The 16,327-nt window shown below is 50.5% G+C and overlaps 1 protein-coding gene across 11 annotated transcripts in view; it reads right to left on the reverse strand.

Moving 5' to 3' along the window:
- Window positions 1-6,633: 6,633 nt before the first annotated feature.
- The window catches only part of KRABD3 (KRAB domain containing 3), a 65,083-nt gene continuing 55,389 nt past the window's right edge, over window positions 6,634-16,327 (reverse strand). For 9 of the 11 annotated variants that reach the window (XM_077916574.1, XM_077916570.1, XM_077916571.1 and 6 more), the window contains 6 exons: window positions 15,539-15,700; window positions 13,042-13,206; window positions 12,064-12,246; window positions 10,866-11,003; window positions 9,526-9,684; window positions 6,634-8,420 (listed from right to left, as the gene is read on the reverse strand). In XM_077916574.1, coding sequence (XP_077772700.1) covers window positions 7,453-8,420; window positions 9,526-9,684; window positions 10,866-11,003; window positions 12,064-12,246; window positions 13,042-13,206; window positions 15,539-15,700 — 1,775 coding nt within the window. In that variant the 3' untranslated portion in view covers window positions 6,634-7,452. The remainder of the gene's footprint in view (window positions 8,421-9,525; window positions 9,685-10,865; window positions 11,004-12,063; window positions 12,247-13,041; window positions 13,207-15,538; window positions 15,701-16,327) is intronic. The other 2 variants (XM_077916573.1, XM_077916575.1) reach the window with 2 other exon arrangements.

The following is a 16,327-nucleotide window of genomic DNA, read 5'->3' on the forward strand; positions in this document are numbered from 1 at the left end:
TATTTATATAGTGCGAAAAGTCAAAGCGTTGAACAAAAGCAAACATAAAATAAAACCAAAGTAAATAAACCACAGGCATGGAAGGCAGGGACTGGTTACAAAACATGGACCCTATTGTACCAAGGGAAAGTACTGAAAGTATTCAAATGCCCTAAATCACTCTATCAGCCATCTATGTGGTGCTTAAAGGTATACAGTGGTACTTTGGGTTACATATGCTTCAGGTTACATACACTTCAGGTTACAGACTCCGCTAACCCAGAAATATTACCTCGGGTTAAGAACTTTGCTTCAGGATGAGAACAGAAATCGTGCTCCAGCGGCACAGCAGCAGCAGGAGGCCCCATTAGCTAAAGTGGTGCTTCAGGTTAAAAACAGTTTCAGGTTAAGAACAGACCTCCAGAATGAATTAAGTACTTAACCCGGGGTACCACTGTATAATGAAGGAGCCAGACAAACCTCCCTGGGGAGAGCATTCCCCAAACAGGGAGCCACTGCAGAAAAGGCCCTGCTCTCGTGTTGCCACGGGCATTCAAGATACTGGTTGGGGTTGATGGGAACTCTACTCCAAAACATCTGGAGGGGAAATATAGAGCCAGACCCCCCACCCAAACTAGCAGTATTGAACATTTCCCCCTGGAACAACATAGGTTTAAAAAGCAAAGCTAGCAGCAGTGAGGCTGAGCATTGCACAATTCAGGAGATATGAAAGGCAGTTACAAAAGCTTGCTGGTCCAGCAAAATATGGAGCATTGCTTTAGTGGGAAAATGGACAAAGAAATTAAGAATGGCCCGGGGGGAAATGAAAGTCACATTTAACTCTGAAAGGCTTTGATTTTGCTATGTACATCAAGAAATCTGACTTTTTTTTGTAGGCTTAAAGGTAGCAATGCGAAAACGCCATTGTTGCAAAATGCTGATCTTTGGAACTTTTGACTGTTTGTTCATGCTGTAATACATATAATGGCCGCAATCATGCCAGATACCAGAAACAGATCAAATAAAACCACGGGGGGGGGGGGGAATCTTATGAGCAGAACGTTATCTAATGACGCACCTTGGTAGGCTTGGCCAAACAAAAATGTTTTTTAGGAGGCGCCGAAAAAGAGTACAGTGAAGGCACCTGGCTGGTATCAATAGGAAGGGAGTTCCAAAGTGCTTTAGTGCTGCCACACTAAAAGATTTGAGTTCTTACAAATGACGAACGGGGGTCATGTGGAAATGATAACAGGGCCAATTCCGCCGGCCAAAGCAGCTGAATGGGAGCCTCCAGGGTAAAGCGATCTTGCAGGTAAATTGCTCCCAAGTTGTATACTAATGGTATACCCTCCAACATGTTGCAATAAAAAACTGGAACATCATCTTCCATGAGATTGCAAACCGCCCCCCCCCCAAACGTGCTTGGCAGGGCACGAGACCCAAAAACACATGTTTTGGGGGTGCTCTATGAAACCACGGCTCCCGGGGGAAAGGGTGAAATCATGGCATGAGATTGCGGCAGCCAAAATCCCCACATTTGGGGGGGGGGGGGAATGGGAAGTCCCGGTTTTTCCGGGACAGTTGAGAGGTATGTAATAATAACACTTTGAACTTGGCCCAGTAGCAAATAGTCAGCCAGTGCATTATCTCTGAGCACAGACGTCATCTGTTGACAAGGCCTCGATCATGTCAGCAATCGTGCTGCAGCATTCTGTGAAGGCTCCTCCGTGTCAGAACGTTCCCTCTCAGGATAGTTGGTTCCTGGTAAATGGCAAATGGCCAAATGGCAGAGGTCTCATTGTGGAATCTCTTGTCTCCCTTGAGCTTGGGGAAGACATCATTTCCATCTTCTCTGTAGGTTCCACCCGGTACAGATTCTCTCCTGTTTCGATTATGAGCTTCTAACAGGTCACCTCTTCCTTGCCTCACATTCATGTAACCTTCCTTCCTTCCTTCCTTCCTTCCTTTCCTCCCTCCCTCTTTCCCTTCCTTCCTCCCTTCGTTTTCCAGCAACTAGTACAGTAGAACCTCAGTTCTTGAACGACTCCATTGACGAACGTTTCGGAGCCCGAATGCCGAAAACCCAGAAGCAAATGTTTCCATTTTCGAACGTGCCTCGGAAGTCAAACGGCTTCCGCTGCGTGTTTTTCAATTTTCTCATTTGAATTGGCCAACATCCCTTGGTTTCTGAACACTTCGGAAATCGAATGATCTTCCGGAACGGATTACGTTTGAAAACCGAGGTTCCACCGTATTCAGAATTTACTGCCTCCAAGACAACGTGGCATTTTTCCTGGTGCTAGTAAAGACAATAGCAGGGGGCTTTGGGCTTTTATTCCTCCCCACAGTCTGAATGAGCCAACTTGTCTATCTCCAATTTTCATATCCAGGAGTGCAGGAAGGGAAGACAGATCCGGCAGCACCAACCAAGCCCCGAGGCGGCAGAGCAAGTCACCCAGAGAGCCAAAAAGCCTCTGATGAGTTGTGGCTAGTTGGAAAAGGTTACAGCTGTCCTTCCTTGCAGAAAGGAGGCAGGTGACAGGCTGAGGAAGTGAGCCAGGACTAGATATTTAACAGGGAAGTTGTTAAAAGGGTAAAGGGACCCCTGACCGTTTGGTCCAGTCGTGACTGACTCTGGGGTTGCGGCGCTCATCACGCTTTATTGGCCGAGGGAGCCGGTGTACAGCTTCCGGGTCATGTGGCCAGCAATGTTTACCTTCCCACCTATTTATCTACATGCAGTTCGTGCTTTCAAACTGCTAGGTTGGCAGGAGCAGGGACCGAGCAACAGGAGCTCACCCCGTCGCGGGGATTCGAACCACCGACCTTCTGATCGGGGAAGCCCTAGGCTCTGTGGTTTAACCCACGGCGCCGCCCACATCCCCGTTAAGAGAGCTTTATTCCCCACACCAAGCGACAACTCCCAGAGGGGATAATAAAATCATGGAATGGTAGAATTGGAAGAGACCCCGCCCAAGAGTCATGTAGTCCAACCCCCTGAGATGCAGGAGTCTCAACTAAAGCATCTATGAGATGACATGGACGGGTTGGATTGTCACAGTCTGGTTCACGGGTGATCAAGGTCCCGGCTGGGGACATCGGGACTGGGGGCAAGATGGCCAGGTGGGAGCAGGAACGGGAGTCCAGAAGCCAGGAGTCAGGAAGCCAAGGGTCCGAAGGTCAGAGAACTGAGAGTCAAGAAGTCAAGGGTCCGAGGATCAAGAAGCAAGGAGTCACAAAGGCAGGGTCCGAGGATCAAGGAGTCAAGGAACCAAATGCAGCAAGGCAGGGAACGTGTTGTTGTGGCAAAGAGCCAAAGGGAAAATGCTGACCTTATATCCCTTCCCAGCTCTTGCCACCAGGTGCTGTAAGTTACCAATCAGCCTCACCTGTGAGGCCGCGCCTTGCCTCTCCAGAACAAACTTAGGAAGGTCCCAGTCCTGGTCACAGGGCCTGGCTCCTACATGCACACCTGACATGGATGCAGGGGGATGGGGAACCCCCCCCCCCCGGGAAGAAGGCTCAGAGCCCAGGGAGGGGTGGTGGGATGATGGGTGTTCAGAGGGAGAAGACTTGGAAGAGGAGGTGTTGGAATCTGAAGAGGCAACAGGGCTTAGTGAGCGGGAGGAGTCTGTGGCAGAGAGCAGTGCAGACTTCGCAGAGTCAACCTCTCTCTAAGAATCAGCGCCCCGACTGAGATCTTTGATAGAGCCAAATGTTACAGCAGCCTTGTAACTACATTCAGAAAAACATGGCAGCCCCTGTGTCTGCACAGGCCTCTTGGGAAACTGAGAAACAGGGGTGACCTGTCAAGGGGCAGCAGAGAAGAGCCATCTCTCTTCAGCTGTAGCTCAGCTCAGGGGTAGAGTATCCTGCTGGAATCTCCCGGTAGGGTTGGGAAAGGCTCATGTCTGAAATCCTGGAGAGCTGCTGCTAGTCAGTGTAGACAACAGTGAGCTTGGGGGAGCGGTGGTATCTGACTCGGTAGAAGGCAGACTCCCATATTCCTTAATATGGGTCGCAGGATCAGTTCCCAGCTTACCTGGAGAAAAGAGCCTCAGGTGGCAGGTGAGAAGAACGACCCTTTCTCAGCTGCTACCAATCAAAGTATATATTGGGTGCCATAGCCTGGTTGGACACAGAGGAATGGGGGGAGGAACCAGCTGGGGAACCCCCCGGGGGAGAAGGCTCAGAGCCCAGGGATTGGTGGTGGGATGACGAAGAGTGGTCAGAGGGAGAAGAGGGAGAGGAGGAGGTGTCAGAATCTGAAGAGGCGACAGGGTTTCGTGAGCGGGGAGAGTCTGTGGCAGAGAGAAGTCCAGAATTGGAGGCTGAAGCAGGAGAGGCGGGAGGCCAAGAGGCAGAGATGGGTCTGGCTGGTGCAGAGTCACGTGTCTCTCTTCCTGTTGCTGCGACAAGCTCTCCTCCTGCCTTGTCTCCCAGAACTAGGAGAGGCATAAACAGGGCGGAGGAGAGGTTGGTACATGCGGGCGCAGTCTCCCCTGTGTGGTGGCAGGGTCCTCCAATCTCAGTAGCTGCTTCACGGGGGCAAGACCTGCCAGAGCTGAGTGGCTGTGCTCATTGGGCCTGACGCTCCTGTCCAGATCCTGCTTTTGCTGATAAAGAGTCAACTCCAACTCTGGGAAGGGAGTAGGGGGTCTCCTGAGCACCCTCAGAACCCACAATTCTTCGGGGGAAGCCATTCATGGAGGAGGAGGGGCTATGGATGGCACCTAGCCCTGATGGCTCTGCTCAGCCTCCAGAGTCAGAGGTAGGCGATGCTTCTGAATCCCAGTTGCTGGAAACCGTAGGAAGGGAGAGGGCTCTTGTGTTCGAATCCTGCTTGGGTGTTTCCTACAGGTATCTGGTAGGTCGTTGTGAGGACAGGACGCTGGGCTGGATGAGCCACTGGCCTGATCCTTATGTTCTTTATCTATATATATGCATATATAAATTTTCATTAAATTTTATTTTACAACACTTACACACACATTCATACAACTAAACATGAAAATAATAATAAAGAAAAACAAAAAAACTGAAAATGAAAAGAAAAAACAATTATCAACGTAATATACAGAAACTTATACAAAACGAATAATAAACAATATGTATATACCACATTTCAGTTCTTCTTTTCTTCCAATTGACTTCCTTCATCCTCAGCATGGTTCTATTTTTGGTAAACTGCCATCTTATTTCTTTCTTACCCCTTTCTTCTGTTTTTAACTTTTACGCCATAATTTGTTTTGCAGAAGTTAATCGAAACAAGTCCAAGTATTAATTTGAGGGCACCGCTTTTTAAGGTATTCTCTATATTTTCCACATTCTTTTTGGAATTTTTGCTTGGGCTGACCCCCAATAGCCTCTGTCAATATAGCCAATTCAATATGATCAAATAATTTGTCTTGCCATTCTTTTTTTGTCGGTATTGATTCTTTTTTCCAATTTTTGGCAATTGGTGTTCTCACAGCCCTGATCCTTATGCTCTTATGACCGTTTAAAGTTGTCTCCTAGAACCTTAAACATATGGTGTGAATGTGGCCTAAGATGAAGCAGTAAGGTTTTTCTGAAGAACTCTTGTCATTTGTATCCATCAATATGGCGTAGGCCGATCATCTGTTGGGGTGACCTTTGCCTGGTGGAGCTGGAAATTCTGGGGTTCCGTTTCCCACCTCAAACAGCACCATGGAGGTGATCTCCGGTTTGCAGGGCTGCTTCAGGGGAACACAAAGGTGTCGAAAATGCCTCTCCAATGATGTGCCCAAGCCAGAAATTGCCTGGCACAGCAGGCAGAGAGGGGGGTCTGTGTCTGCTCCTATTACTTCACGGCACTTGAGGCTGAAGACCAGCAGAAAACCACTTTAGTTCCACTTGGGGGAACTGGGTGCCTGGGGAGAAGATCCTGGGACTGGCTGCCAACACCTTTTCCTTGGCAATCGTCCTGCACTTTTAACAAACTTCAGACAGGATGCAGAGATTCAGTAAGCAAAGGGGGCTGTCAGAACTCCAGGGCTGAGGATCGGGGAGCAACTCTGCCCCACGTGAGGGGTTTTTTATTGTCTTTTGGTTTTGCCTGCTGTAATAGGAAGCTGAGGTTTGAGGCGGAAGAATCAGGCGAAAAGGTTGACGCCTCTACCGGAGTCACTGCTCATTTCCTCTATCGGTGCCCATCAACTGCGCTGCTCGGAGAGGGCACAGCTGAGGCAGCTCATGCCCTTCGTTTAGGTGGGGTTCCTGCATTGCAGGGGGTTGGGATAGATGACCCTTGAGGTCCCTTCCAACTCTAAAATTCTATGGTGCTACTAGAAATTGGGCTTCTAGTGTTGCTGCTTCAGCCCCCTGGAATTAGTTCTCAGCTGAAATCAAGTGGAACGCCCAGGAAGAGAAGTTCTCTGTGGGGGGAACCTTTGGCCCTCCAGATGTTGCTGAACTACAGCTCCCATTATCCCCACTTGCCAGGCCTGATGGGAGCTGTAGTCCAGAAACATCTGGAGGGCCAAAGGTTCCCCACACCTGACCCAAAACACCTATGAACCTCGTGACTGCCCCCCATCCTCTACATGGCTCCTTAAAACAGAACTTAAAACTACGTATCAGTACATTCTCCACAATTTTCATTCAGAGATTCTCACAAAATGGTTACACAAACTGTTTGCATGTAAATTTTTTAATGATGAAAATAAATAAAATATTTCAACAATCAAACAAACACCTACGAGCTGCCCAGAAGCTGCACACGCCCTCGAAAATAACCCTTCCAAGAGGCACAGATATTTCCCCATCTTCATTTCTTTATTATTCAAGTTCATTTCTTTAATATTCATATTTCTAGCCAACCCTCTCCACAAAGGCTCTGGGCGGGCATGTTAACAGCCACACCTAGAAGCAAAATACCCATATAAAATATTGGTTCTTTGAAAAATATAAAAGCAACACGTTTTAAAAACACACGTTGACCCTGAATTGTCGCCAGCCAGCCGAGACCAAAAGGTCTTGAATATAAACACAAACAAAGGGCTTCACTGAGCCTTAAGAGGAAGAGAGCTCGGCCCCCAAAGCAAGGGGGTGTCCCCCCAAACCCTCCTTGGTGTCTCTGGGCTGTCGTATCTTGGATGGATGGTGCATTTAAGGGGGGGCATTCTCAGCCTGAGAGACCACCACAGGGCACCCTCAAGACGGAGGACCTAAGCTCAAAGGGCGTCCAAAAGATTTTGCCAAGCAGCTCCAGAGAAATGACGAAGAAGCAGGGGCAGGAATGTGGGGAAGCACCCTGGAGGCAAAATGGTGCCCACAGCAGCCACCTGGGCTGGCAACCGAGCCTGGCCAGCTGGAGGGGTGAAGGGCAAGATGCATGGCCACCAATAGTTTGCCGCCTGCCCCTGCAGTGTCCACCGCCTGAGGACAGGCCTCGCCCAGGGCAAAGAGCAAGAGGAGCAAGCCAACCGCTGCCACCCTCTGCCAAGAACTGCATCAGGGGTTGTCGTTGCGCTGCTCGCAGCTCCCTGCGGAGTGGCACCCCCCACGATGCCCCGGGCCGGGTGAGGTTTCCGTGCCCCAGTTCCCCACCCCTCTGGGAAGCCGGCTTTCTCTCTCACCCCTCAGGGCCCCTGAGACGGCCAGAGGCTCCCGTAGGCCCGGCGCCCAGGAGTAGCAGCAGGAGGAGTGCCGGGAGCCAAAGCAGAGGTCCGCTGCCCACCGGGTCCTGCGGAACGTCCCAAAGGGGACCCTCCTGCGCTGCGAGAGCGAGGAGCAGAAGTCCGGCAAGATGGTGATCTGCGCCCCGGCGTAGCTGAGGGGCCTCCCGCGGGCCGCCTGCAAAATGGCCGCCCTGTCTCCCGACCGCAGGAGCTGGAGCACCAGGGGCCGGGGCCTGCCGCTGGGGTCCCAGGACGCGCCCCCTTGCACCCGGCGGGCGCTCTCGATCTCCAGGGGCGGGGCTTCCAGGGGCAGGCCCAGCAGGGTGGGCAGAGTCTTCTGCAAGAAGGCGACCGCGTCACTGCCTTCGCTCCCCTCCGGCAGGCCGAGGACGCGCAGGTTGTTGCGGCGGGAGCGGTTCTCCAGAGCGCGGAAGCGCCCCTCCATGCGCCGCACGCACTCGCTCAGGCTGTGGTTCTCCATGCGCAGCGCCGCCAGCTCCAGGACCCAGCCCCGGGCGTCCTGCTCCAAGCGGTCCACGTGGCTCTGCAGGCGGGAGACGTCCCGGCAGACGGCGCTCATGTCCGCAGAAAGGCGGTCCAGCTTCTTCGACAGCGCCGGACCCATGCTGTCTTCAACCTCAGGGCGGCATTCCTGAGGCTTCCCGTTCCCCCAGGTGCAGAGGGCCGGATTTGGGTCGACACTGAGACACCTCTTCTTGCGCAGATTTCCTGACTCGGCATCGCCTTGCAGTTTGCAGCTGTGGGACGAGGTGCCCGGAGTTTGGTCCTCACCTCTCTGTGCTGCAATTGGAGGATTTAAAAAAAGCATGTAATAAACGGCCCTCGGTTCCTTCTTCCTAGATCTTTTCCTCCGCTATGTTCTGGTGTGGTTGGGTGTAACCCCAACTGTGAAATATGCATCCAGAACCTGTCCAAGCGCTGCACTTAACATGCAGCCTAACTGAGGGTTCTGGAAATTCTGCTCACCATCTTGTGATGTTTTAGATGCTTTTATATGTGGAATATTCATAACAGTGTGCATTCACTGTTTGGTCGCTTCGAGATGATTTGCATACAGGAAGTGATTCATAAATAAATAATATTTATTGGGGGGTGGGGGTGCTATTGTTTTGCTGGTTTCAACTATCTTTTGATGAAGGATGGTATAAAAATCCATAAAAATCACGGCCCAGGACCCTCGTACCTACGGGACCGCCTTTCCCGGTCTGCCCTGCGGAGGACCTTAAGGTCCATAAATAGCAACACCCTAGAGGTCCTGGGCCCTAAGGAAGTTAGATTAGCTTCAACCAGAGCCAGGGCCTTTTCAGTGATGGCTCCGGCCTGGTGAAATGCTCTGTCTCATGAGACCAGGGCCCTGCGGGATCTGATTTCTTTCCACAGGGCCTGTAAGACAGAGTTGTTCTGCCTGGCCTTTGGCTTGGAGCCAATTTGATTCCCTCCCCCCTCTTTATTTTTTCCTTTCTCCTCCTGTGAAGAGGCTGCATCTCAATGTTTAAATGTTGTATTTTAATCTTGTTTTTAAGTTGTATTTTAAGCAACATTTTTATTATTGGTTGTTAGCCGCCCTGAGCCCGGTCTTGGCTGGGGTGGGCGGGGTATAAATAAAATTTATTATTATTATAGAACGAAATAAACAGAAGTTGCTTGCTCGTCTCCTGACCTAACTAGGTGTGCGCACTATGCATATATCCTGAACCTCCAGATTTTTTAATTTACAGTTCCCCTCAACCTCAGCCAGCCCTCCTTGCTTTTCCATCCAAGATGGGCAATATCCTACCAGCAGACACAACTGAGAAATGATCGACAGGATTGCGGTATCTGCCGAGGCTACAAAGGCTGCAGCTTCTCAAGCTTCCCGATTCACGGCTGTCCTTTGGGGACTCACCTGTCCCCAGCGACCTTTTCACCCCACTCTTGGGGGAGCTGGAATTGCTCGGCCTCTGAGCACCGAACTTGAGCGCAGCGGATCTCCCGCTGGAGAGGCAGAAATGCCCGTTCCACTTGGGGCAGCTGCCCCAGGCCAGAGCGCTCGAGGGGGCGGATCCTGAAAAGAACGACAAGAGACACTGGCCGGCGTGAGCTGAAGGGTCTTCCTGCTGCACCTGCATGTATTTGCTTCCCTAAGATTCACAAGCGACTTGCAGTGCAAGCTCATTCATGTCTACTCAGAAGTAAGTGTAGGTGCCCCCGAACGGAGAACCCATGGGAAAGTGGAGGCGCAAGTCAGGAATAATCAGAGGAAACACTTGTAAAGTAATGGAAAGTACAGTGGTGCCCCGCAAGACGAATGCCTCGCAAGACGAAAAACTCGCTAGACGAAAGCGTTTTTCGGTTTTGCGTTGCTTCGCTAGATGAATTTCCCTAGGGGCTTGCTTCGCAAGACGAAAACGTCTTGCGCTTTTTTCTTAAAGCCGCTTGAAGAGGTGCAGCTGTGACGGACCGTGCTTCGCAAGAGCACGAGGGCCCGGGCGGTTGCGCCCAGGCGAGGCTCCGACCCGCCACGCCATGCCGATGCCACGAGCGAGCGAGCGAGCCCAGGCCGCCGACGCAGGATGTCGCCGGGCGCGACAGGGGCGCCGGCTGGGGTACGCGCGGCGGACCCACGCCCGGCCCTAACCCGCGCGGGCGGGAGGCGGGCCGGCGATCAAGCGGGGCGCCGTGACGGCGCCCCACCGGGCGGTCGGAGCGAGGCGGCGCGTGCCGCCCACCCCTGAGCGGCGCGGCCCGTCGGCGGTCAGGGACGGTGGCCCGCCACCCTCCCTCTCTCCGCGGAGGGCAGGGCGCGGGCGACCCCTCCGGCCGGCGGCGGTGTCCGCCCGTCAACGCGCTGGTTAAATTTTAAAAATTATTTTAAAAATAAAATAAAAGAGGACTGGATAAATTTAAGGAGGAGAAAGCTATCGATGGCTGCCAGCTCCATGGTCAGAGGCAGCAGTGCTTCTGAACTCCAGAACATAGCTGTCAACTGTTCCCCTTTCTTGCGAGGAATCCTTTTCGGAATAAGGAAATTTCCCTTAAAAAAAGGGAAACATTGACAGTTATGCCCCAGAATACTACGCAGAAGGGGAGAGTGTGCTCTTGGGCTCAGATCCTGAGCACATCCAGTTGGCCCCTGTGAGAACTGGACCCTGGGCCACTGGCCTGATCCTGCAGGCTCCTCAGAGGATTTTAAGACTCTGCGGCTGCTGCGGCCCTCCTGCTTTGCCAGAGGCCGTGCCGACTCACCTTGGTGCCCCCCGCCAGCCTCGGGGGTCGGGCTCCTGTGCCCAGCCTCTCTCTGTGGACTGCTCAAGGGCGTGGTTGCCGGGCCGTCGCTGCCCATTGACCTTTCCTTCAGGCGGCTCCTCTGACCTCTTGGAAGCTCTGCAGGGGGAGAATATTGGTCTCAGACTTTTGGTACCCCAAGATCTGTTTCGGCAGCAGGGTATCATTGATTTAAATCAGGGGGTCACCAACCTTTTTTGAACTATGGGCACGTATGGGTTTTTAGTGTGTGCCACCGGCACACGGTTATTTCTGTCCCTCCTACCGGGGACTGACCACTCCCTGCACCACAGAGAGAGAGAGGCAGAGGCAGAGAGAGAAAGAAAAAGAGGGAAGGAAGGAAGGAAAACACAACACCGGTGCTTAAAGACCTACATTGGCTCCCAATATGTTTCCAAGCACAATTCAAAGTGTTGGTGCTGACCTTTAAAGCCCTAAACGGCCTTGGTCCAGAATACCTGAAGGAGCGTCTCCACCCCCATCGTTCTGCCTGGACACTGAGGTCCAGCTCAGAGGGCCGTCTGGAGGTTCCCTCACTGTGAGAAGTGAGGTTGCAGGGAACCAGGCAGAGGGCCTTCTAGGTGGTGGCACCCTCCCATCAGATGTCAAGGCAATAAACAACTATTTTACTTCTAGAAGACATCTGAAGGCAGCCCTGCTTAGGGAAGTTTTTAATGTTTGATCTTTTATCGTGTTTTTAATGTTCTGTTGGGAGCTGCCCAGAGTGGCTGGGGAAGCTCAGCCAGATCGGCGGGATATAAATAATAATAATAATAATAATAATAATAAGCAGCAACAGCAGTAGCAGCCGCATCACACAAACTTTGCTTTTTCAAGGGATCTGGGTCAAAGTCAGATCCGATAGAATCTGTGCCTTGAAAACCACACAGAGAAAAAAACAGAATGTGGGAAAGAATATCTCTCTTCCCCACTTCCTCCTTCACAAATGAAGGGGTGATGTAGGTGCTCAGGGGCTTTCTGGGCACCAGCGGGAGATACCCAGGGTGCCACAGCACCTACGGGTGCCATGTTAGTAACCACTGGTTTAAGTGTACACCTGCCTGACCCAGAATGCACAGGACAGGTGACACCACCTGCCTCCACCACCATTGCCTGCCCTTGCCACTGCCTTGCCAGAGGTGCAACCCCGGAGGCTCACCTTCCTGGGCTGCCCTCCTGGCCTCCACCTCTTCTCCCTTGGCACGTCTGCACCTTGGTTCTCCCCGCGTGCTTCTGGCCGGGGAATTGCTGGACGACAGGCTGCAGGGACTGGGGCCCCGAGCAGTGATCTCCTTCAGGCACCTGAGCAGGCCCTGGAGAGGGCTGCTCTCACTCGCCCCTTCTGAGCAGAGAAAGGCAAAAAAACCATTACAAGGCGGGTCCCAAAATTCAGTAAATCCAAAGGCCTTCGTTACTGAAGGCCGGCAGCTCCTGAGCTGCAAATTATTTCAGTGCATGCCACTTTCTTCCCTAGCATCCTTCTCCAGAATCCAGCTTTCCTACATGGCCTGTGGACAGATCTTTTCCCCAGCTGTGATGACCGCAAATCTTATGGCAGAAGCAGAGGAGGCTTTCAGGGCTGCTAGCTGGCATCACTATGCTCTGCCCAGGGCTGGATGAAGACCTGTAGAGGCCCTAAGCGCTCTGAAGATTTTGGTGCCCCCATATATATAAAATTCAAAATATAAACCATAATAGACCGTCAAACAAAATGTTGTTTTTCAAGTGGAAATTTGGAAGAAGGAATACAAAAATCAATGTCAGAGCTAAAAAGCTAATCTAAATAAAAACACAGGCCAGAAAAGGAAAGAAATAGATAGGAAGATAGAGAAAGGATAAAGGAGGAAGGAAGAAAAGAAACAGGGAAAAGAGAACTTCTGATTTCTTCATCTGTCAGCTACATATAAAAATCCACTCCAACAACAAATCCACTTTCTATAGACCGGCATTATATTCAGTCCTCAAATATCACAAATATCACAAGTTCATTTTCTCTTTCACACAAAAAGTCTATATGTTTCCAGTCTTGACCATGACTTCTCTCCGATTAAACGTGTCAACTTGAATGTGCCATTTTGAAAGCTTACAAAAGGTGCCCTGGCCTCTGGCGCCAGGACGCTCCAGCAGAGACCCTCACCTTCCTCGGCTGAAGAGACACTCGCCTGTGCTTCCCTTTGCTCCGAGCTGCCCTGGGCCTTGCTGGGGAGCGGCCGGAAGCGACAAGGAGGGTTGGCAGGCCTTTCAGCCAGGAGATTCGCCAGGCCTTGGAGGCAGGAGCCGCTCGGTGTCCGTTTCCTCGCAGCTGCAGGAGCAAAAACAGGGGGAGAGAGTCACGTTTGAGCATTTTGGTGGCAGAATGTCCCTCTCTCCACCCTCTGCTGATCCGGAGACAAGGGAAGGGCCGGCGCAAGACATTTTGCTGCCTAAGGCAAATCAGAAAATGGCATCGCTCCAGGAATTGCAATTTGTTAAAGGCGGCAAGAAGCACAGTGTTTGAGGCCTGTCAGTCCCTCTGCAGGGAAGCTGGAGACTGAGGCGGATGGAAGCGACCCAGATGCCCAGCAGGCACAGAACCCTGCAAAGGTGCATGAGGACTCGCCCCTCTTTCCTTGCCAGGTTTGCTGCCAGGCTAATGGGTGGGCCGGCCCTGAACGAGGGAGGCAGCCGAGATGCAGAACTGACCAAGGCTCTCTTGGGTATTGCAATATCCGGCCTGCTTTGGAATATAGAGTCTGTGTGGACGCAGAGACTTGCATGTTTCAACATTCCCATTATTACATTATCATTAAATGTATGACCTGCTTTTCACCAGCAGGTCCCAGGGAGGGATAAAACCATTTATAGTTATATATATATATATATATATATATATATATATATATATATATATATATTTGCTTTCGTAGATTTTCACGGGTACAGGAATGCAGGTTTTGGTGTCCTCGGGTGTCTTCCCGTGTAAAAGTTGGGGTGTCTAGGCGACGTTTCGACGAGGTCTCACTCGTCATCTTCAGGCTGGTGCTTTCGGCTTCTTGTTACTGGAACAGAGCAGGATCTCAGTGTTTGAGTTCCTATAAATACTGTTGAGGAGGTGTGGTGTATAGCCTCCAATGTTCTGGGCAGAGAGGAAGTTCCTAGGTTAGTGTGCCTTTTCTTCTTTTGTTCCTTAATTGCTTGAGGGATATCTTGAGTGATTTCTTGAGTGATATCCTGGTTACCACTTAGGTGGGTCATTAGGTGTGGATTAGTTGCTAAAGCCTTTGTGTCTTGACCTCTTGAACTTTGTGAAGAGTTTTTCTGAGAAGATGGCTGTAGTTGTGCTCTGGCTTGGCTTCGTGTATAGAAGCCAGAGCACAACTACAGCCATCTTCTCAGAAAAACTCTTCACAAAGTTCAAGAGGTCAAGACACAAAGGCTTTAGCAACTAATCCACACCTAATGACCCACCTAAGTGGTAACCAGGATATCACTCAAGAAATCACTCAAGATATCCCTCAAGCAATTAAGGAACAAAAGAAGAAAAGGCACACTAACCTAGGAACTTCCTCTCTGCCCAGAACATTGGAGGCTATACACCACACCTCCTCAACAGTATTTATAGGAACTCAAACACTGAGATCCTGCTCTGTTCCAGTAACAAGAAGCCGAAAGCACCAGCCTGAAGATGACGAGTGAGACCTCGTCGAAACGTCGCCTAGACACCCCAACTTTTACACGGGAAGACACCCGAGGACACCAAAACCTGCATATATATATATATATATATATATATATATATATATATATATATAATTTTCGGTTTTACCATTTAGAAAATTCATTTAAGCATCCTTAAAATATCAAAAACTTCCCTTCCTCTCTTTCCATGGTTCATTTTGCATATCATAAATCCCTGCATATTTTACATAAACTAAACTATTCAGTAATCCATTAGTCCATCCATCAAAACTTATTTACACTGTACACAATTCCCCCCCATAAACATTTCCCAATCATCTCTAAACGTATGTGCTTCTTGTTCTTTTATTCTATATGTTAAGTTCGCGAGCTGCACATATTCCATCAGCTTGAGTTGCCATTCTTCTTTAGTTGGGACCTCATTCGTTTTCCATCGGAATAAAACCATTTTAAATTAAGAACAGTTAAAACAGATTGTATACATATGTGGATAATATATATTATTATTGACTTCACTGATCCATTATCTCCCGAGAGAGATAGACACCAACCAACCAGATCTTTACTAATAATACCCGTGATAGGATAGCCATCTTCAAATATCTGAAGGGCCCATCGCATGGAGGAAGGAACAAGCTTGTTTTCTCCTGCTCCAAAGTGTGGGACCCAAACCAACAGATTCAACTGGCAAAAAAAGGAGATTCCAGCTAAAGATTCCAACTAAACCCCAGGAAGAATCTTCTGGTGGCAAGAACTGTTGGTCAGTGGAACGGTCTCCCTTGTGAGGTGATGGACTCTCCCTCCTTTTCAAGGAGAGGCTGGATGGCCATTTCTCTGGGATGCTTCAGCTGAGATTCCTGCAGCTCTATGATTTACTACACTGCTCTGTTTTCATTGCTAACAGGCATTGTTTTCATTCGTGATAAGTATTATTTCAGATTGTACTGCTCTCTCACCTTCCACCTGGGGATGCTGAACACGGCCTTCCACGTTCCTCTCAGGCGTCCTACCGGAGGAGTCCTGGGCTGGTGTGCTGGGAGGCCTGGGGGACCCGGCTGCCACTGGATCTTTCGGACCAATCTGTGGGTCATGGGAGAGGACGTCGTCTGCTGGAGGATCTGCAAAAGTCGCACGTTCTCATCAAGACCAGGAATAGGATCCTGCCTGTGTTATGTGTTTTAACTGATGGCTTTTTTATCACTTTATTTTTTCACAAACAGCTTTGAGGTTTTGCAACAGTAAAGTGGTATATAAATCTTGCGAAATGGGGGGGGGGGGAGAGAGCTTCAATGCACCATTAGAGTGTTGGACTAGGACCTGGGAGACCAGGGAAAAGCAGCCATCTTTTCCCTCCCACTCTCCCTGCCCCAGACCCCCAAGAACTGAAGCTCAATCCAGATAAGCCAGAGGCCCTGTTAGTGAGAGGTTCCCTAGTTTAGATGGCTGGGAGGTGGCCTGCTCTGGATGGGGTTACATTTCCTCTGAAGGAGCAGGTTCGTAGCCTGGGGGTTCTCCTGGATCCTTTGCTGTCGCTCGAGGCTCAGGTGGCCTCAGTGGCCCGGAGTGCCTTCCATCGGCTTCAGCTGGTGGCCCAGCTACGCCCCTATCTGGACAGAGATAGCCTAACTACTGTTGTCTATGCTCTGGTATCCTCAAGGTTAGATTACTGCAATGCGTTCTACGTAGGGTTGCCTCTGAAGACGGTTCAGAAACTTCAGCTGGTGCAGAATTCAGCGGCCAGGTTG

Source organism: Podarcis muralis, chromosome 12 (assembly GCF_964188315.1).
Source record: "Podarcis muralis chromosome 12, rPodMur119.hap1.1, whole genome shotgun sequence".
Classification (NCBI taxonomy): Eukaryota; Metazoa; Chordata; class Lepidosauria; order Squamata; family Lacertidae; genus Podarcis; species Podarcis muralis.